Here is a 22,189-nt window from a genome sequence, read left to right as displayed (position 1 = left end):
TTCAGACTGGAGAACAGTGAGCACGATTAAGGGAAGATTAAAGGATGTGATGCCATTCCCTAGAAACTCCCAAAGTGGCTCTTCTGGCTCTATTATTATTTACACTCTCGACATGTCCTAGGCTGCTTTCACGGTTCACTGTCATCTGGGACCCCCTGCTCAGGCAGCAGAGGGGGGGACAGAAAGGGAGGGGGAACCGCAACGTCCAAGACGTGTGTGAGGGGAGACCCAGGATGGAGTGGGGGATCGAGTTGTGACACAGCCATAAGATGGGGTTGTAAGCAGCCGTTCAGTCACGTTTTTGTTTTTTTAGTTTTTTAAAATTTTTATTTATTTATTTTTGGCTGTGTTGGGTCTTGCGCGCGGGCTTTCTCTAGTTGTGGCGAGCAGGGGCTACTCTTCATTGCAGTGTGCGGGCTTCTTATTGCAGTGGCTTCTCTTGTTGCAGAGCATGGCTCTAGGCGTGCGGGCTTCAGTAGCTGTGGCATGCAGGCTCAGTAGTTGTGGCTCATGGGTTTGTTGCTCCGCAGCATGTGGGATCTTCCCGGACCAGGGCTCGAACCCATGTCCCCTGCATTGGCAGGCAGGTTCTTAACCACTGTACCACCAGGGAAGCCCCACAGTCACGTTTTTGACAACTATTTGATGACGTAAAGAAGAGCCTACGCGATGGTTTCCGTCACCACACACACAGTTGCACCACTGGGAGGACACAGTTGTTAGCCACGATGGTATCTCAGAGCGCTGCAATTAACAGCGGTATTTCTTTTTCACGCAGTTCTTTATTTTCTGATCTGCTTTACAACAACTACTTATTTCTTACATAAGAATGGATGTAAAGAAAAGGTAACGTCAGGAATTCCGTGGCGGTCCAGCGTTTAGGACTTTCACTGCCCTGCCGAGGGTCCACACGGCGCGGCCAAAAACACAAGAGGCAAAAGGTAATGTCTAAAATGAATGTGAAGGTGACCTTAGGAGTCAGACAGACGTGGGTTTAAATACCAGCTCCACAGTGCGACAGTTGGATGATCTTGGATGTAACTTACACGCAGAGCCTAACTTTGATCCCCTGTAAATTGAGGCTGATTAAAGGAGATGGTCACACAATGTTTCTGATTCACGCTGTCGCCGTCCTTTGAAGAGCAGGCGCCCTCCTCCTCCTGGTGGACTGTCCCCTGCCCCAGGGAAGACGCCGCCCGGCACTGCCTGCAGCAGGGGCATATTTGCCCGAGTCCCTCTCTGCTGAGGTTGGTAGCAGAGGGTTGCACTGGGAGCCTGTTGCTGAGTGAAATCGGAAGTTGTGAAACCCCTGGGTTGCTTGCTTCCTTGTTTGAAAGAGTGGTTCATTCCATTTGAGGAAGAGGTTACAGGAGGGAGGCTCTTGGGACAGAAATGAGGGCTGTACACATGGGCTGCTTCTCTCACGCACCTATCTTCCCCAGAAATCATCCTTGACTCTCTCTGGATACAGCTGTTCTCTGCACTTCCTGAGGAATCCAGGCTTTTTTTAAAAATAACAGCTTTGTTCAGATATAATCCATATACCACACAACTCATCCATTTAAAGCGTACGACTCAGTGGTTTTTAGTATATTCAGAGTTGTACAACCATCACATTATCAAGTTTGGAAGATTTTTATCATCCTGGAAAGAAACCCCTTACTGTTAGCAGTCACTAATCTTCCCCGCAGCCCTACGCAATAGCTAATCCACTTTCTGCCTCTATAGATTTGCCTATTTTCTATCTGAATGGAATCCTACTATATTCTGTCTCTTCTGACTGGCTTCTTTCACTTAGCATAATGTTTTCAAGGTTCGTGCATATGGTAGCATGTATCAATACCTCATTCCTTTGTATCGCCAAATAACATTCCATCGTATGGACATACCACATGTTATTTATCCATGGTATTAGGCATCCTTTTGAATTTAATATATTAACTGTAATGATAGCTTTGATCTGTTAAGTACCTACCATGTGCTAGGCACTTGACCTAATTTCTAATCTAGTCCAGGGAGGCAGGTCTATCTCTCCAATCACACTGATAAATTAACTGAGATGTAGAGGAGAAGTGTTCCATCCAAGGTCACACTGGTGAGAGCTGGGATGCCAAAAGGGTTGGCCCGGCTCCCGATTCATACTGCCCCACCCCACCCCGTGTGCTATGCTCTCTCCTTCCAGTTCTTGTTCTGAAGCCCGAAGGAGAAAGAATCCACTCATTCAGTGATCATTCTTCCAACAAGCCCTAACTGGTACCACATGCATGGCAACCAGGCACTAGTCCCTGAGCCTAGTGAGACCCAGATGCTGCTTCCTGGAGCTCCCTGTTGAAGGGAGGAGAGGTGGTCATGGCAGGGGCCAGTCTCCAGGAAGGGTGTGACCAAGGCCTAGGGACTCAGAGCTGCTGGAGAGCCCAAGGAAAGGTTTTTACAGGAGATGACATTTTGAGCAGGACCCCAGTGGACCAGGCAGATTTCCCTGGCAGACAGGGTGAGCCCCCAGTGCAGAACTGGTGTGCTCACAGATCCTAAACCAGAAACCTGGGTCCACAGGGATGAGCTCTGTGTCCCTGGAGGTGGGAGGTGAAGAGGGCAGGGGAGAGGTTGGCATCACATTGCTGACCGCCTGGATCGCCAGGCTGGACTCTAGGCTTTGTCCTATGCCTGTGCAGCAGCTCAAAAAACATTTATTGAATGAATGAATGAATCCGCCTGCCGGCCCCTCCCCCCAAGTCCTCTCCTGGCTAAAAGGAATAAAACAAATAAAACACCTGGTGTGTTCCAGATTCTCCCGTCTCGCCCACCCGGTCCCTCACCTATCCCCCTTTGCTACCTACCTCCTCTCCAGTCATCAGTAAACAAAGGAACAAATGCTCAAGTGCTCTCACCCCATGCTAGGCAGTAGAAATTACCTTAGATTCTCACAATCGCCCTCAGGGACGCAGGTGAGGACGTTGTGACCGAGAGTGGCTAAGGGACTTGCTTGGCTGCTGAAAGGCAGAACTGAAACTCACACCAGACCTTCTGATTCCATCTAGTGCTTCTAGTTTGCGGGGGGGTCGGGGGGCGGGGAGCATTGCAGTAGGGGTAGGGGCAGGGGAGACAGAAAGAGAAGGCAAGGGAAGGGATTGCTGGGGGTCCTCAAGCCCAGGGCACAGGACCAGGTGGCCAGTTCGCAGTCTGAGGGCTCCTGCCCCACCTCTGGGTCCGGCTGCCACATCAGGATTCCTCCACTCCACCCCTGCATCCGCTCCCCAAGGCTGGGGCTGGGACAGGAAAACGCCGGCACTCACGCATGCACATCACGACAGCCCCAAAGCCTGCAGAGGTGGAGCAGCTGTTGCCTTAGGCAGAAAGGCTTTATTTTTTAAATAAAATTTAATATATAATTCAATATATTATAAAACTATTCCCCAGAGGACGCTTTTATATAATACCGAAAGTAAATAATCATCTCCCTTCCTGAAGAGGAAAACATCCCCAAAAGGCTTCATCAGAAATCCTTTGGTCAAGCAGGCTAGCTGGTTCCCAAGGCCCTTCGGGTGGCCTGACTCTTTGTCACTGTTCTTAAAACCTTCTAGAACGTGAACTCCAGAAAGAACCTCCGACTCCAAGACCCTCTCCTTCTACAGGTGGGAAAACTGATGCTCGGCGGGGAGAAGGGTCTGCTCAAGGTCACTCGGCATCAGCGGCAGAGCTGGGGCTCAGCCCAGGGCCCCCACCCAACCCGGTCTGCCCCTCCTTCTCCCCAGGCTCATTCCCTAACAAGACTGAGGCTCTGACGGAGAGCTGGGCGCCACTTCTGTTGGTTTGTTTTTGTTTTGGTTTTTTTTGTTGTTGGTGGTGGTTTTTGCAGTACGGGGCCTCTCACTATCGTGGCCTCTCCCATTGCGGAGCACAGGCTCCAGACACGCAGGCTCAGCGGCCATGGCTCACGGGCCCAGCCGCTCCGCGGCACGTGGGATCCTCCTGGATCGGGGCACGAACCCGTGTCCCCTGCATCGGCAGGCAGACTCTCAACCACTGAGCCACCAGGGAAGCCCTGGGCGCCACTTCTGAATGCCAGGTGGCAATGCGGCCATGACAACCTCACTCTTCACCTGGAAACTTACCCAGCAGCACAGGGCCCAGGCACACAGGGGCTTCAGGGACAAAGAGGCCTGGAGAAGCAGGGGACACACCCTCCCATCACATCACCCCACCTCGGGCCAAGCATCTGCCAGGGCCATGCGCTTCCTACCCTGAAACTAAGAACTTCCACGTGACTTTGCTTCTTGTCTTGCCGATAAGAAGGCTTGGGGGACAGTTAAATATGTCTTTTTGTTCTAAGAAAAAATAATGGCTACTTAATACAAGTAGCCTGGGTGGGCAAAGTCTTTCTGGACACGGGGTGCTCGAAGGTGAAGGAAGATGACACGTCCTCGGGGCTGAAAAGGGAGGGCTTCTGAACTAGGCAATCCCAGGGGGGCTTTCTTTCTGACAGCACTCCCGGTACACCAGGAAGGGGTGGACAAACGTCAGAAGAGTGACGAGCACCAGAATCACATTCACCTGGAGGGAGAGGAAGCAGTGAGGCGAAGTCCACTAGTGGAGGAACCAGAATCCTGCCTGGTTTATCCCCTACTTTCCACTCAGACCCAACGGTGCCCTCTGGGATGGACTCTTGGTTATTTTCCATTCTGCCCCATGGAGCAGGGTGGGTGGGGGGTAGGGGAATATTATATTATGCCTTTTTTTTTTTTGGCCTCACCCCATGGCATGTGGGATCTTAGCTCCCTGACCAGGGATTGAACCCTCACCCCCTGCAGTGGAAGCGCAGAGTCTTAACCCTTGGACCGCCAGGGAAGTCCCTGTGCCCATTACACAGATGAAAAAACAGAGGCCTAGAGAGTATTCAGTGACCTGGGAAGAAGCTGTGTCACGTTAACCCTCTGGCTTCAGGGACCCCCACCCCCACCCCCAGCACAAGGCAGGGCACTCCCACTGACCCCAGTTTGAGAAGCAAGACCAAGGATGTACCCATGTGAAGAAATGCTCCTGCAGGGACCACACCCAGGCCACCCCAGCCAGGTGGGAGGCACCCCCTGCTGGGGACCAACACAGCTGTCCCAATCTGGACATCCCTGCTGGTCTAAGGCCAGGGTCCCCCAACCCGCCACAGTACTCACGTAGAACGGGTCACTCTGGAGGGGACCTTTGATGAGGGTGAAGATTGGGAACTGGAGCAGAGACACGACAGCTGACAAGGCCATCACTAGCCCAAAAAGCTTCCCAAAGTGCTCTGAAGGGAACCTGGGCAGAGAGACAAATGAGGTTCCAGTGAGCTCTGGCTGTGGTGGGCCTTGGTCAGCCCCCTGCTCCCCTAGCCTAAGCCTGCCTTTATCCACCCACACCCACACAGCTCCCCTCCTTCACCTTTGCTTAGGCTTTCAAACGACAGAGCAAAGAGATGGCGCCGTGCTCGATCCCGGGGAAACAGCAGGGACCCAGACACAGGCTGTGCCCCGGGAGGTCTCAAGGAAAAGACACGTGAATAATTCCGCTACATGCTAGATGATGCATGCACTATCAGAGGAAGCAAGAATACAGAGGCACAAGGAAAGAAAGACGCTTTCTTTCTACTCTTCCCTGGGAGAGCTGGAACAGAAGTGGGCTTTGGAGGGTGAATAGGAGTTCACAGAGTAGACAACCGAGGCAGAGGGGAGCTTTCAGGTACATGAAGGCTCTAACCCTCCCACCAGCCTCCACCTCCTCTACACCTGCTCCCAGATGCTGTGTGCCTCCTCTGGCCACCTCTGGTCCTCACCTCCTGATTTCTTTGCCCCCAGCACGCCTCCCTTTGCCCCAAGGGTGCCCCCGTCACGTGACGCATACCAAGCCCACCTACGTACGCGAGGGTGAGGAAGGCAGCATTGCCCCCGTAGAGGAAGGAGCGGTTGATCACTTGCAGGGTGAAGGTGGCGTACTGCAGGGGGAGGACAGGGATGGAGGCGCAGAGGGCGAAGCCCAGGCACAGCACAGACGTCAGGACCAGCGAAGGCACTGTTGAGCGCAGGGCCGCCGCCGAGGCCGAGGAACCTGGGCCAAAGGGAAGAGCAGAGGCTGCGTGGATGCCCGCAGGGGGGTCATCCTGAACCCTCTCTCCACACATGCCCCATCTCCAGTCCATCAACAAGTGGTGATAATTCACTTCCTAAACATCATTCAAATGTATCCACTCGTTTCCAACCCCGGCGACTCATCCTAATTATAGGCAAGCATCACTCACTCATAGATTATCACAATGACCTCCTGACAGGGAGGGCCCTCAACCCACAGCCAGATACTCTGGGTAGCACCATGGGTAATAGCAGAAGACTGGAAACCAACCAAATCAGCAGCAGTAGGGGAACGCAGCACCAACTACGCTGCAGTCCCATAACAGAATGAGGCAGGGGTCAAAGGCAGAAGGAGGGAGCCTGGCTGTGGGGCAAACCCAGGACAGAGAGTTACATAAAGAAAGCTGCAGGGGGCTTCCCTGGTGGCGCAGTGGTTGGGAGTCCGCCTGCCGATGCAGGGGACGCGGGTTCGTGCCCCGGTCCGGGAGGATCCCACATGCCGCGGAGCGGCTGGGCCCGTGAGCCATGGCCGCTGAGGCCGCAACAGTGAGAGCCCGCGTACCGGAAAAAAAAAAAAAGGAAGTGCAGGACAGGGTGTGCGATTCGCTGCCTTTTATCTAAGAAAGCAAAACTATACACACATACAGAGTCTGTCTTTAAGGAAAAGCAAAAACAAAAACAGTTACCTAACGAGGGAAGGAATGGAGGACAGGGAACAGAGAAGGAAACTAAACTTCTTTGACTGTATCTTGTTTCATAGTTCTGGCTTAGGAATGTCAATGTTTGATATGCAAATGTATTTAAAATAAAATAATAGGAAGAAAACAAGCAAAGCAATTCCAAAAGAAATCCAACAAGATGAAACCAATGAACATAACTTTATATCAAGTTGGCGACTCTTAAAATACTGTAATTTGACTGACAGCTCGTACGGGATGTATCCTCAGGATGAGAACGGAAAGAAGGAAAGAAAGGAGGGAGGACGGGAGAAACAGCATACAGCAATCGTACTATTATTAATAGTATTGATGATGCTAAACCAGTAATTATGCATAAAATATATTTGTAAAGTACTATATATATATATAGTATGTGTATATAGTATACACTGTATGTATATACAGTAAATATATTAATATAGCATATATTAGAGTATTTTAGGAACCAAGATTTTCAGACGAAAGGAGATACAAATGTAAGAGTCAAGGAAGTAAAATTTCAATTAAAATATCAGTACTGGATACTCATGATGTATTTTTTCATCCAAAAAATTATGTATATCTTACCTCAGAGGCCTAAAAGCAATGACAACCCAGGAGAATTAGAAACCTTAGCACCCAAATTGCACTCTTTAAATACCATTTCTCATTTAAAGGGACCCAGGGCTATTTGGAGAAATGGCTGGTTTCAGGTCTGGGCCAGGAAACATACCCAATGAAATGGACCTGAATATCTCCTTGTGACAGAAGGGAAAGACACTCTCTAAAACTAATGGGACTATTTGTTAAGGACACAGATAGTGGATTGGTAAAGTTGCCGATAGTCAAAGATGAGATAATTTGAGAAGAATTGTGACAGAGGTGGATTGAAACATGTCAAATATATTTAAAATGAGATTTTAAAAGAGAAACTATGGGGCTTCCCTGGTGGCGCAGTGGTTGAGAGTCCGCCTGCCGATGCAGGGGACACGGGTTCGTGGCCCGGTCCGGGAGGATCCCGCGTGCTGCAGAGCGGCTGGGCCCGTGAGCCATGGCCGCTGAGCCTGCGCGTCCGGAGCCTGTGCTCCGCAACGGGAGAGGCCACAACAGTGAGAGGCCCGCGTACCGCAAAAAAAAAAAAAAAGAGAAACTATGAGTGGTTACCCCTGGAAGTTTCTAGGGCACCAAATCATTTTTCTAAAACTAGTAAATAGAGGAAAAAGCATGCATTTATTTCAGGGTAACGAAATACTTAATAAAGGAAAGGTTTTCTTTCTAGAGGAATTCTAGCTATTAAAAGCAGAAGGAAAGATAGAAATAGAAAATCTCCTTTTTGCGACCCTAATAAAATAATGGGTCTAGGCACTGGTCATCAATAGCTGTTAAAATCATTAGGCCTGCAGCTGATGGGAAACTTTTATAATGCGCAGATCAGACAGACAATGTCTGAACCCACTGATCAATCTTAACATCATAAGAACAAAACCATGGGTACTAAGGGCCTGATGACGAGAGCTTGTAGGTAGCCCACGGCTCCAGCTCTGAAGTATTCTTGCCAAAAAATATTAAATATTAGTATTAATAAAAATATTACTCTGCCTGTTTACAGGAAAGACCCAATCAAAGAAACGTTTTTAAATGACATGAAAAGGATGCCAAACCCAAAATGTGGGAAATCTGACAGGACAAACAACCTAGTTCCTTCGATAAATGAACAACAAAGGGAAAAAAGGGGGTGGGGGACACAGAGACTTAAAAACATCTAAAAGACACATCAGTACATTGTGTGGCCCCTGTAAGGATCCGAATCTGAACAAACCAACTATAAAAAGGCATAGGTGAGACCATTAAGGAAATCTGAACAGGTCTACATTATTAGATGATACTAAGAAATGATTCGGGGCTGTTTTACATATGATAATGATATTATGGTGATGTTTAATTTAAATAAAAGAGGTCCTATTTGCTGGAGCTACCAACTGATGTATTTACAGATGAAATGATCTGATGTCTGAGATTTGTTTTAAAATACTCCAGCAGGGTTAGGAGAAGCAGCTCAGGGAAGTGAGAAGTGGGAGAGATGAAACTATAGGGGTAAAGGGAATTCCCTGGTGGTCCAGTGGTTAGGATTCTGCGTTTTCACTGCGTATGCCCAAGTCCAATCCCTGGTCGGGGAACTAAGATCCCGCAAGCCGTGAGGTGCAAGGTCAAAAAAAAAAAAAAAAGAGAGAGACCTCAGCATGCCTGCTCCTCCATTCTTGTCCAAGGATCATGTCCAAGCTCCTTGGCATAACACGGCCTGTCCCTTCTTACCTCCGTCTTTCCAGCCCCCTCCCGACTACCTCTCTGTGCCCTGGCCAGCCCGAATCACTTTCTGGGATTCCTCAGATTCCTTAATGTTTCACTCTCCCCTTCACCACCCTGACTCCTCTGTACTCCTGGGCCACCCTCCCAAGGCCCTCCTCTTCAATTTCTCACGTCTTTACTCTTCCTTTAGGTCTTGGCTTAGATGCCACTTCCTCCAGGAAGACTTCCTTCCCTGACACCCATCCCATCCCCACCCAGAACAGGTTATGTGCCTTTCTTTCTGTTTCATAGCTCCCTGCAGGTTTACTTCATGGACTGTAAAGCTTGATTACTGGCATTTCTCCACTCTCTAGACTGAGAAGAGCTTCTTGAGAACAAGGACGTATCTGTCTTGTCCGTTACTGAATCTAGAACTGTGATTGGCACTCAATGACTAGTGGTTGGATGATGGATGGATGGGTGATGAATAGACAGATGAGGGATGGATGGATGGATGGATGGATGGATGAGTGATGGATGGATGAACGGACAGATGCAAGTAGAAAAGGATTTAGAAGAAAAGAGAAGATGGGCATGGAGGAAAATAAAGATCTCTCCCCTCCTGGTTCCCTGATCCTCTGGAGCCCAGGTCTCACCTGTCCTTCTTGCTTCCTCCTGGTACTTGCATTTCAGCCGATCCATGAGCAGCCCATTCCAGGGGGCACACAGCACTCCAAAGAACTGAGTGATGGCAAAGGCATTTGTGTACGTGCTGACTGCAGAGGGCAGAGAGGGGTTGGGCGGTAAGAACTTTCCAGGAGTGCCTTACGGAAGAGGATCCTCCCACCCGGCCCTTGCCCTGCCTGACCCTCCTCGCCACACCCCTGCTCAGACCTTTCTCTGGAGCACAGAGCCCTGCTGAGCTCAGCGCCCCGCCGCTCGAGGTTCCAAGTCCCCAGCTGTGGTGCTCAGATGCGCTGCCTCCCAGCCCCGTCACATACCTAGCACCCTGTCCCCACTGGCCAAGTTGCTCAGCAGAGAGTTGAGGGTGCCAATGAAGAGGTAGTGCCACAGCTGTATCACAGACAGCCACACCAGGTGCCAGGCGAAGCGCCGAGAGAAGGCGTAGCTCCAGAAAGAGCGGGCTTCCTGCTGCTGCTGCCCTGGTCTCGGGATCTCTGGTGGGAAGAGGAAGATTTGGGCAAGAGTTGCACTTAAAGTTGGGGGGCAGGGATGGGCAAGAGTGCAGGGGTCTTGAAAGGACAGCCTGAGGTCTGAGCTCACCCGCTCTTCTTGCTTTCCTGGGCACACCGCCACCTCCACGCGTCATCCTGTCCCCACCACCCTGAATGAGCCTCCCACGTGCTCCGCCTGCCGAAATCTGATCTATCGCAGCTTGGACTCAATGATGCTTCTTGCACTAACACTTTCCTAATCTTTCTCAGCCAGGATGATGAAAAGAAAGACGAGAGGAGAAAGTTAAAGACAGCTAGTGTTTCAGCTGATCCACAGCCCCTTCTTTTCCTTCCGTACCAGGATCCTGAGTCTTCTCTGGAAATCTCCCCCCGCCCTATTCTTCATGGTCCAGATGGGACTGCGAATTAAGCATTCCATTCCTCACCCAAGGCTGACCAAGTTGATCATTCTCCTCGAGAGGCAGACTGGCTGTGATTTCAGACTGGGGTCCCCAGAGGCAGGTCCCCTGGTTCTGCTCTTCCTGGATGGAGCCTGGCAAGTTCACTTTGCCCTTGCTTTTGTGAACTTCTCAGAATCCTGTTCTCATTTCTACCTTAACCAGCCGTGGTTTGTGATGTTTATAACCAAAGACCCAAAACAGACAGAGGAGAGAAAGGAGGCAGTGATGGAGACGGGACAGACCCAGCGGACCTGCAGAAATGGGGACAAATAAGGCAGACTTAGGAGTGGGGGGAAGGGAAGGCAAATGATGGAAGACTGGCTGCGAGGGGAAGGGGTATGATGAGATGAGAAAGAAAAGGGGGACAAAGAGGAGAGATGAGACAAAAATGTTGCCCCTCTCTGGACCGCCTATAAACTGAGGGGGTTGAGAAGATCCTGCAGGTCTTTTCCCTACCTGTCCTTTCCTGATTCTGAGTCCCTGGGAAAGCTTTGGAGGTGGCTGTGGGGAGAGGCCAGGTTCCGGAGGGGAAATGGGTTAACCAGTAGGGCTCACCTTCCTTGGGTGAAAGGAACTTCTCTGAAAGCTCCAGCTTTTGGGACTCAGACGTTTTCTTCTCTTCCTCTCTGGGGCCATCCCCAGAGCACAGGCTGTGGAAACAGAAGTCCCATCAGCCTGACCCAAGAATTGTGAGCCGAGCCTCAGATTCAGGCCGTGTGTGTGTGTGTGTGTGTGTGTGTGTGTGTGTGTGTGTGTGTGTGCGTGTGTGTGTGCGCGCGTGTGTGTGCGTGCGTGTGTGCGTGCGTGTGTGTGCGCGCGCGCGCGTGTGCGTGTGTGTGCGCGCGCGCGCGTGCGCGCGCACGCGGCGGGAGGGGGGATAGTACCTTTCGCTATACACTGGAATCACCTTTTCACAACCCCAATGCCCAAGTCACAGCCCAGACCGATTAAATCAGAATGTCTGGGCGTGGGAGTCAGGCTCCCACATTTTTTAAAGATCTCCAAGTGATCCCAGCAATTCTAATACGCAGCAATGTTTGGGAACCACTGAAGTGCAGGAAGAACAGGACAGGCCTGGGTTCAAACCCCAGCTCTGCCTCTTCCTGAGGCTGTGCAACGCGGCTCAGACCTAACTCTTCTGAGCCTCCTTGTTCTCATTTGGAAAATGGAGGGAAGTATGCGTATCTCAGGACTGCTGTGAGATGAAATCAGAGCGCATGGGGCTGCTGAACAGCAAACAAATGCCCTCTCTCTACTGCTTGGATGACTGGCGGCACAAACGGTCCCATGTCTTCCCCGCCTCTGCTCTCCACCCTCTGCAGTACAGCTCTGACCACTTCCCCGTCCCCTCCCTCTGGGCTGGCCTTGGGAGCTGCCCGGCCGAGACAACCCAGCAGAAGTGATGCTGCGACAATTCTCAGCTTAAAAGTGAAAAAACCTTGTGCATTTTGGCATTTATCTTGGAACCCTGAGACCACCATGTGAAGAAGCCCAAGCTAGCCTGTGGGAGGATAAGAGCCACGTGACCCAGAAATCCCTGCCACTCCCTATGGCCAGACAAACCCCATGTGAGTAAGGCCATCCTAGACCAGCCAGCCCCCAGCTAGCCCACCAGGTGATCAGAGGCATGAGAAGCCTTGTCAGGGTCATCCAAGCAGCTCCCTGATCAGCAGAACTAGCCAGCTACACACAGACCTGTGGAAATAATAAATGCTTAATGTTTTAGGCCATTAAGTTTTGGGGTAGTTTGTTATGCAGCAGTAGCTAACTAATACATCCCTGGTCTAGTCCTCCTCTCCTGGGACAGGTTTCCTCTGCCTTACCATGTCTGTCCCATCCCTGCTTCCTACTCCAGGTGAGATGAGGGGCTCTGGGCACACCATCACCAGCTCATAGTCCTTACCCATAGCTGTAGTTGGGGGGCAGTGGGTAGGGGATGTGTCCCCTGGGCATCAGAAGGAAAGTACGCCCAACATGCCAGGCACTGCAGACAGAGATGAAGATGAAGGAGGCCCTGAGACTGATGCCCTGTTCATAAAGGAGCTGCAGACAAAGGAGAGGAGAGGTCAGTGTAACAGCCACGTTCACAGCAGCATTATTCACAACGTCTGAAAGGTGGAAGCAAATCAAGTATCCATCCGCGGATGAATGGATAAAGGAAATGTGGCACATACATACGATGGAACATTATTCAGCCTTAAAAAGGAAGGAAATTCTGACACCTGCTACAACATTGATAAACCCTGAAGACATTAGGCTAAATGGAATAACCCAGTCACAGAAGGACAAATACTATATGATTCCACTTAGGAGGTACCTACAGTAGTCAAATTCACAGAAATAGACAATAAGACAGTGGTTGCCAGTGGCAAGGAGGAGACGGGGGGGTACCCACAATGGGCGTTATTGTTTAATGGGCACAGAGTTTCAGTTTTACAGGGTGGAGAAGGGTTCTAGAGATGGATGGCGGTGATGGTCGTAAAACAACACGAATGAACTTAATGCCATCGGACTGTACACTTAAAAATGGTTCACATGGAAAACTTTATGTTAGGTGGGGTTTTTTTGCCACGCAGCAAGCAGGATCCTAGTTCCCTGACCACGGATTGAACCCGCGTCCCCTGCAGTAGAAGTGCAGAGTCTTTTTTTTTTTGGCAGTGCGCAGTCTTAACCACTGGACCACCAGGGAAGTCCCTGGGTGTATTTCATCATACAAAAAGTCAGTGTAAGAATTAGGGGCTGAAACCTGTTTCTAAGAAGGAGGCTTGGCCCAGGCTCTTGCCTTCCACCCTGGCGGCTGATTACGGATGCCTGGTGCTCCCCAGCAGCGGGGAGATAAACACGGGCCATTGCTATCTTTTACCTTAATGATAAGGAAGACTGCCGAGGAAGAGTCAAATGCTCCGTTGTACATGGTGATGATGGTTGAACGGTGTTTGCCAAATAGGTTCCCGATCTGGAGGACACACGATCAGCCTGAATCACCTATTTATTCGTGAAATCTTTCCTGGGCACCCGGCAAGTGTCAGGCCCTCATACCCAGACCTACCCTCCACCCCAGGAGCTACCACCCTGGCTTGGGCCAACCCCATCAGAGGCAGCCAATGTAGCAAAGTGCTTCTCCCTCCTTCCACCGCCCCAACCTCCAGCCAGGGGCCCGTGATTAGGGCAGGCTCACACCTGCAGGTTGGTGATCAGAAACAGGATTCCTCCTACGGTGAGCATGGGCATGGCCAGGAAGAGCAGCACAGCTGAGTCTGGAACAATCCAAGACAGAGATGGGGAGGTGTCACAGTGCAGCCCAAACATGCAACCCGAACTCTGGCCCCCCTGCTCCCTACAATCCTGGGCTTAGGGCCCCAATTCTAGGCAGCCTCCCAGCATCCTCCAAGGACCTTAGGGTCCTGGTCACGGCTCCTTCACGTGCCCCTGTGGAGGGACCCTGCAGAGGTCTCCTGAGACACCCTCTTCCTCACCAAAGATGACCCTTGGTCTCTGGCAGGGTGGATGTCTACAGAGAGAGGCACAACTCAACCACCACCCCCTTCCCTCACTAAACCACAAGCAGCCCCCCTATGCATCCTTGACACTGTGGGGAAGAGAAGCCTGGATTCAGTCCCTGAGCCCAGCCTCTAATTCACTGCTTTGAGCTAGATTCTGAATTTGTGACTCAGTCATTTCATCTGATAAATGGGAATAACATTCCCTGCTCTTCCCACCTCACCAGGCGCTGTGAGATCTGAGTGTCTCTCTTTTGTTCATTAAACTTTGAGCATTTCCTTTGTGCCAGGTGTTGTGCTTGGCACTGGAAATGCAGGATGAATAAATACTTCTTGCCCTTGGAAAGACTGACATGCAAAAAAATCATTCTAATAGGTCTGGCAAGTGTTGGGTAAGAAGAGCAGAACTAAAAACAACTAAAGTGCCAAGGACTAGGGAGCCCTCCGTAAGTTAGTCTTTCCCAAGTCACAGCCTTCTTTCTGCCCACCTTCATGATTTGGGCCATAACCCACACCTGTCTTATTTGCCAAAAAAAATTTTTTTTTAAGTTGACTCACTTTTATCCAAAAGAAATCTATTATTTTTAAAGGAAACTTTATATTGGGAGTTCCCTGGTGGCCTACTGGTTAGGATTCTGGGCTTTCACTGCCGTGGCCCAGGTTCAATCCTTGGTCGGGGAACTGAGATCCCACAAGCCACTGTGGCACGGCCAAAACAAGAGAAAACTTTATATCGCTAGTATAAATGAAAAGCAACTTGTGCTGCTTGTTGTGAATAGGAGGTAACTGTAAAAATAAATACAATGAAAACACTGTTATTAAACTGTAACTGAACGCAGTGGCCTTCAGAATGTTCAAAGCCTGATACCTGCTCTTGTCATAGTGTTAAAATCATCCCAGCCCAAACCAAGACTTCCGTGCATGAAATCAGAGGGCTAGTGAGAAATAAAAAGGGAGTAACTCTCCCACCAGGTGATTCAATGTTAATGCAGCATGTGTGCTTCCTAATAATATTCTCCAAAGTAACTATTATCCGAGTAACTTTTGTTCCATACCTTGAGAAGCGCTGTACACTTGCTCATTTTAGATCATTCACACTGTTTACCATTCAATTTCTGTCTCTATAAAAGGTACGTCTTCAAATGCACTAAAGGTTGGTTGAGATTCCTTTCACAATAGCATGCTTTTTCCAAAACCAAAAAGCCCTATTTTAGGGGGGAAGGGAATATTGTGACTCCAGTGATTCACACATGTGAGTCAAACATACCCAGCCATCACCTCCACATTCAGCCACTTGAAAACCATGCTTAGGCTTTTAGGTAAGAAGACAGTATGATGAGCAGAGTAGTTTTTTTTTTTTTTTTTTAATATTTATTTATTTATTTGGTTGTGCCGGGTCTTAGTTGCTGCATGTGGGCTCCTTAGTTGGGGCATGTGAACTCTTAGTTGCAGCACGCACGTGGGATCTAGTTCCCTGGCCAGGGATCAAACTCCGGCCCCCTGCATTGGGCACACGGGGTCTTAGCCGCTGCGCCACCAGGGAAGTCCCGAGCAGGGTGGTTTTTAAATAACCAGGCTACCTCATGAGATCTGCTCAGACAGAGACCCTCAGTCAGCTTTGCGTTCACTGAACACAAATGAAGTAACAGATTCAGCACAGGTACTAGACACAGGAGAGTTAGGTACTTTTTATTTCCTAACCCAAAAACTGAGCCACGTAATCTGGCACTGGGGAGGAATACTGGAAAGCATCTCTTGGCCTCTATAACTGAGATGCTAGCAAAGAGCATAGCCAGGGTCCCAGGACCCCTTCCCACTAACTCGCTCTGGGGCCTCTGGCTAGTCTCTGCAAAGGGTCTCTCTCTGACCTCAGTTTTCTCCTCTACGTAATGGAGGAAGTGGGGAATACACCAGACTGGAATTCCCAGACTTTGGGAACTGTATATACTTATAGACCAGTAAAATTTGAAAAGAAAACTTCTGACTACACTGGGGTTATCAGTTTGTACCCGGCTAAGTCAGGATATTTTCGAAAACTGCCATTCCTATTATCATTTCATTAAAAAAAAGAGAGAGAGGACATTTAATACATAACGAAAGGATGTAATCTTTTTGTTTTTTTTGTTTTTTTGCGGTAGCGGGCCTCTCACTGCTGTGGCCTCTCCCGTGGCGGAGCCCAGGCTCCGGACGCGCAGGCTCGGCGGCCATGGCCCACGGGCACAGCCGCTCCGCGGCATGTGGGATCCTCCTGGACCGGGGCACGAACCCGTGTCCCCTGCATCGGCGGGTGGACTCTCAACCACTGCACCACCAGGGAAGCCCGGAAGGATGTAATCTTTTGAATAAGTTCTTCTCTCTGAAGCAGTCCCTCCACTGTCCTTATTTTTTTGCATGTCTCACTAGACTGAACTGTTTTTATAGACCAGCAATAACTCTCTCAAGGACTCTTTCCAGCTGAAAGTCTGTGGATCTCTGAATACCTGTGGGGGTCAGTGCATCCTGCCCATCCATCACCTTCTGCACCTGCCCATTCACCAGCTGCCCCTGAGGTTGTGTCCCTCCCGACAGCACTCACCTGCAGAGATGAAGGCTATCGTAAGCGTGGCACTGGTGTAGAGAAATCTGGAACACAGAACGGCAGATGGAGAATGCGGTCAACGAGAGAGAAAGCTGGAGGGGCAGAGGGTGCATGGAGCCAAGGTCCTCCCACCTAGAAGTCCCAACCAGCCAAGCCCTTGAAGAAAGGGGTTAGTTCCTCGTTTACAAATCATAATCTTGAGTTCTAATTCCTCTTGCTGTGTGACCTTGGGCAAGGCACTGCCCTTCTCTGGGCCTCAGCAGCCTCTTCTATGAAGAGATGTTTGTGGATGGACCTAGAGACTGTCATACAGAGTGAAGTCAGAAAGAGAAAAACAAATATCGCTTATTAACGCATATATGTGGAATCCAGAAAAATGGTACAGATGAACCTGTTTGTAAGGCCGAAATAGAGACACAGACGCAGAGAACAAATGTATGGACACCAAGTGGGGGAAGTGGGGGGAGGTGAACTGGGAGATTGGGATTGACATATATACACTAATATGTATAAAACAGATACCTAATGAGAACCTACTGTATAGCACAGGGAACTCCACTTCGCCGTATAGTAGAAACTAACACAACATTATAAAACAACTATACCCCAATTTAAAAAAATTAAAAAAAAAACAGAATCTAACCATTAAAAAAAAAAAAAGAGAGAGATGATTGGACTAACTGATCTAGGTCCTAAGCTTAAAGTTCCAGGATGTTATTGTTTAAGGACCACAACCCCAAGGTTACGGGACTCTCTTAGAAGCAAGGGGTAATAAAAGCAGTGCTTAAGTGTGATACTCTGATTGATAATAAGAAATACATATTTGGTCCAGGTCCCCAGTCCCTGACACAGGGCTCCTAAGACCCTTGTAAATTCCCACATAAGAGCCCTAGGAGCATCTTTTATTCTAATGAGGTGACCCCGGATGGGTCCTGGAGGGGGGCTGCTCACCAGAAAGACTAGCCATAATTAGATGCTTGGAATTTTCAGGCCTGCCCCCGACTTCTCCAGAGAGGGGAGACGGGCTGGAAGTGGAGTTAATAACTGATCATGCCTACATGAGGAAGCCTCCATAAAATCCCAAGAGTATGGAGTTTGGGGAGCTCCCAGGTTGGTGAACACAGCCATGGACCAGGAGGGTGCTGCACCCCAACTCCACAGGGACAGAAGAGATCCTGGGCTCTGGACCCTCCCTGACCTCACCCTATGCGTCTCTTCATCTGGCTGTTCATCTGTATCCTTTATCATATCCTTTAATAAACTGGTATAGGGCTTCCCTGGTGGCGCAGTGGTTGGGAGTCCGCCTGCTGATGCAGGGGACACGGGTTCGTGCCCCGGTCCGGGAAGATCCCACATGCCGCGGAGCGGCTGGGCCCGTGAGCCATGGCCGCTGAGCCTGCGCGTCCGGAGCCTGTGCTCCGCAACGGGAGAGGCCACAGCAGTGAGAGGCCCGAGTACCGCAATAAATAAATAAACTGGTATATGTGTTTCCCTGAGTTCAGTGAGCCCTTTAGCAAATAACTGAATCCAAGGGGGAGGAGGTCACAGGAATCCCAGGTTTGCAGCCGAGTCAGACGGAAGTTGTGGGTAAACTGGGGACCTACCACTTGCAATTGGCATCTGAGGTGGAGGGCAGTCTGGTGGGACTGAGCCCTTAACCTGTGGGCTCTGATGCTGTATCTCCAGGTAGACAGCGTCAGAACTGAGTAAAATGATAGGACACCCAGCTGGTGCCACAGACTTGCCGGGTGTGGGAAAGGCTCCCACACATGGTGACCAGAAGTGCAGAGTTCTGTGTAAAAGTAAAGGAGAAACACAGGTGGGAAGACTGGGTTTTTCTTAACACACTAAAGGCTGGAGAAGAGGGAGTGGGCATAGAAGGACGGGAAAGAGGAGGAGACAGGTGACCAAATTCCAAGAGCGACTGACAGCGTCATCGTGCACCCAAAGGCTTAGAGAGCCAAGGGCTTGCTTTCCTTCCAGGCTGTTTCCGGGTCCAGCCACCCTCCGGTCCCTCTGACAACTAGCCTCTCACGTGCCTCCTGGGAGGCGCCGGCTCTGGGTCCTATCAGCTCCCCCGCAGGCCCGCCGCTTAGCTCCGAACCTGGCCAGCTGCAGTGGCACCCCGTGGAGCCAGCAAGTCCCCCACCCGCCGTGACCTCCCCTCCCGTCAGAGGGAAACTGAAATCCCACCACTGGAGACACCCAGGACACCTTACTACCTAAGCTTCTGGGGAGTGATGGTGGTGGTGACGAGCATGAGGATTAGTCACTCAGGTATGATGAGGACAAAGGTCCCCGGCATGAAGGCGAGAGTGGTAATTCTATTTTTATTTTTATTTATTTATTGGCCACACCGCACAGCATGTGGGATCTCAGTTCCCCAACAGGGATCAAACTGACGCCCCCTGCACTGGAAGCGCAGAGTCTTAACCGCTGGACCACCACCAGGGAAGCCCCGAGAGTGACAATCCTAGGCTTTGCTAATTGCATAACCTGTCCCAGGCCAGTCCTCACAGGAAGTAGGCCTGGGCTCCTGCTCTATTCAGCACATCATACAGCATGCAGTTCCACATGCAACAGAGGAAGGAGGTGAAGAAAGGGAAGCAGGGGTGTGGGGAATAGGGAAGGTCGAGACACAGTCCACACCCTGTGCAGTTTCTAGCAGGGCTGCCAGGGCAGGGATACCCAGTTGCCTGGCCTGGGTCTCCCTCCAAACAAAGCTGCTGCCAGAATTCCTCTTGCCCCACCCCTGTTCAGATCCCCTTGGGACTTACATGGCTATGAGGCGGGCCACGGTAGTCTTGAAACGGTCAAAGATGTAGCCAGCGGGGAACGTCATGAAGTTGTTCATGAAGGATGCCAGGGTGAAGATGAGTGAGAAGCGCTCGTCCTGGGCTTTGCAGTTTGGAGGAGAGAAAGGCAGATCTCAAGAGCCCAGGGTGGATGGGCCAACCTCCCATCCATCCCAGCCTGCCTGCCAGGCCGGCACCCAGCCTGGCTCCCGTCCAGGGCTGCCTCTTCCATCTTGGACAGCTTGCCCGGTAGGATAAGTTCTCCCTTAGATAAGTGGAGACGTGACTGCCCCTAATTATCTCTTGGGAGCCGATACTTCCCTCCCCAGGGACCTCTGAGACCAAGGTTGAGGGCGGGGGCAGCTGACACTCCCTTCCTCTCACCATAGACATGCTGGCAGAGGAGGCAGGGGGTGGAGTCCTTCCGACCCCTTCCCACCACCTGGGAACCAGACTCAGCTTCCTAGAGAAGCCCTCCTCCCTTACCATCCAGCCCCGTGGCATTGCCCATCAGCCTGGCATTCGGTTCACACAGCTCCTCAAAGTAATGCTCTGTTTTGAAGACAAACACCAGGGAAGCCCAGCCGAAGAGGACGCCCGCAAAGCCGAGGCATTCCAGCAGCCCCGTCAGCAGGGTGGCTACACGAAGGGGCAGGCTCTGGCCCTGCATGGTCCGAGGTGGAGCTGATCCTCAAATCCCGCTGGTGGCCTCCTGCGCTGACCACAGGAGCTGCAAAGCCCGCCTTTCGAGCACTTGGAAAATTGCTTTGGCAGGCGCTTCTGTTCAGGTGGCTCTCTGGTGCCGGCTGTTTCGGGCCTGGGTAAAAACCATCAGTGGGCGACTCCCTGGATCCTGTAAGATAAGGCAGAGGCTGCTTGGTACACCGGCCTGTGGGAAAGGTAGAGGTGGACAAAGGTTCTTTGTGGGATAGACAAAGAAGCCAGGTGTTAGAAACAGCTGCAAATGCCTCTGCATCCCACATCTGGCAACAGGTGGGGAAGCTGGAACTGAGCCCCAGCTCTGGAGACGGTCCAGTAAAATACAGCAGCAATTGAAAGCCAGGAACAGGGGGTAAGGAACTTCACACAGGTCCTCACAGAGCCTCACAATAACTTGGCAAAGAGGGTGTTTTCTTATCTTCAGTTCACTGACAAAAGCTCAGAGGACTCTGTCAACTTCCCAAGGTCACATGGTCCGGTTAGTCACGTCGCAGGCCAGTCTAAGGGCAAAAACATCCCGACCTCCACACGATCCTCCGTGACCCTCGGCCAGGGCTCCCAATAACCCCCTTCCCAACGCCCCTCCTCACATCACCATCTGCCGGGAAAGCGCCCAGAAGCCGCTCCCCACCCCCACCCGCTCCCCCTCTAGCACGTGGTCAGCGGCCCTCCCAGCAGGAGCGCCCCGAGGTCTGCCCAGCCACAGAGCCCCTGGCCTCGTCCCCGCGGCCCCGCCGCCAGCACCCCCGGCCCCGGCCCCGAGCCCCGTCCTACCCGCCGGCCATCGCGCGGAGCTCTTGGGTTTGGCGGCGGCGTACCTTGCGACGTTTAGATTCGCGCCTCCACTCGCCCCTCTCAGTCCCTCCACGCCCCTCCCAGTCCCTCCACGCCCCCAGAGATCCCGGAAGGGCCGGGATGGGCGGGGCCAGAGAGGTCCACCGCGACCCGCTCTCCATCACTTCCTTGTTCTCCAGCTCTCACAATACCGTGCTCTTTTTGACCACGCCCTGAGACCGTCCCTCCTTTCACTCTAACCCCAGCAGCATCTGTTTCCCTCTCTTGATCCTCTGGCAGCCTCTCAGCTCCTTTGCCCCTCCTCCCTCCCCTGACCGAGATACTTTTAGTTCTGTTGCGCACGGACAGGCAGCCCCACGGAAAAGATCACACAGTCGCAGCACACACACAGACGGCTTACCTGCACACACACACACACACACACACACACACACACACACACACACACACACACACACACACACACACACACACACACACACACACACACACACACTCTTCCTTGTGCTCTGCCGGCACCACGCGGGTGGGCACAGAATACGTTTCTCTCCGTTTGCCCAGGAGCTCAATCCTTTCTCCTGATCTCATGCTCCTAGTGCTGCCAGCAAATCCCAACACAGAGTCAGAGAACCAAGAGCCGGAACTAGACAGTGCAGACAGGAAAAAAAAAAAAAAATGGTGCCTGGCCTTTCAGTGACTGTTGCCTGCCATTCCACTACCTGCGGCCGACCAGACGGTGCACCCTGAGGGGAATTCAGGATGGAGAAAACGAGATTCTGGCCCTAGAGAGTTAAGATCTTTTTTTTTTTTTTTTTTTTTTTAAATTTTTGACTGCGCTGGGTCTTCGTTGCTGCGGCGGGGCTTTTCTCTAGTTGCAGCGAGCAGGGGCTACTCTTCGTTGTGATGCGCGGGCTTCTCTTGTTGCAGAGCACGGGCTCGAGGCGCTCAGGCTTCAGTAGTTGTGGCATGAAGCCTTCAGTAGTTGTGGCACAGGGGCTCAGTAGTTGTGGCGCATGGGCTTAGTTGCTCCGCGGCACGTGGGATCTTCCCGGACCAGGGCTTCAACCCGTGTCCCCTGCATGG

The 22,189-nt window shown here is 51.3% G+C and overlaps 1 protein-coding gene across 7 annotated transcripts; it reads right to left on the bottom strand.

The window, feature by feature from the left end:
• Positions 1-321: 321 nt before the first annotated feature.
• On the bottom strand, positions 322-21,386 carry SLC43A3 (solute carrier family 43 member 3). Of its 7 annotated transcripts, none has more exons than XM_060159125.1 (13): positions 21,086-21,386; positions 20,078-20,444; positions 19,574-19,724; positions 16,794-16,840; positions 13,899-13,975; positions 13,582-13,674; positions 12,622-12,761; positions 11,274-11,368; positions 10,084-10,260; positions 9,739-9,858; positions 5,892-6,078; positions 5,169-5,292; positions 2,814-4,551 (listed from the first exon to the last, which is right to left on the bottom strand). In XM_060159125.1, the coding sequence occupies exons 2-13, from the start codon at positions 20,259-20,261 to the stop codon at positions 4,450-4,452; spliced, it is 1,497 nt and encodes a 498-aa protein (XP_060015108.1). In that variant the 5' UTR covers positions 20,262-20,444; positions 21,086-21,386; the 3' UTR covers positions 2,814-4,449. The 7 variants fall into 7 exon arrangements, 6 of the variants coding, with proteins under 6 accessions (XP_060015108.1, XP_060015110.1, XP_060015109.1 ...); XM_060159127.1 differs by having other exon boundaries at positions 20,078-20,480; positions 21,130-21,386; XM_060159126.1 differs by having other exon boundaries at positions 21,130-21,386.
• Between the last annotated feature and the right edge of the window lie 803 nt (positions 21,387-22,189).

The sequence above is a fragment of the Lagenorhynchus albirostris genome, chromosome 9 (assembly GCF_949774975.1).
Source record: "Lagenorhynchus albirostris chromosome 9, mLagAlb1.1, whole genome shotgun sequence".
NCBI classification, from domain to species: domain Eukaryota; kingdom Metazoa; phylum Chordata; class Mammalia; order Artiodactyla; family Delphinidae; genus Lagenorhynchus; species Lagenorhynchus albirostris.
Note: the sequence above shows the minus strand (reverse complement) of the source record. Positions and strands in the feature narration are given on the sequence as shown.

Coding starts and splice junctions, on each gene's coding strand:
- SLC43A3 (XM_060159125.1), bottom strand. CDS start 20,261: ATGCAGGGCCAGAGCCTGCCCCTTCGTGTAGCCACCCTGCTGACGGGG. Junction 19,725..20,077: donor CAATGCCACGGGGCTGGATG/GTAAGGGAGGAG, acceptor TGGGCTCTTGAG/ATCTGCCTTTCTCTCCTCCA. Junction 12,762..13,581: donor CAGTCTTCCTTATCATTAAG/GTAAAAGATAGC, acceptor CTTTGTCTGCAG/CTCCTTTATGAACAGGGCAT.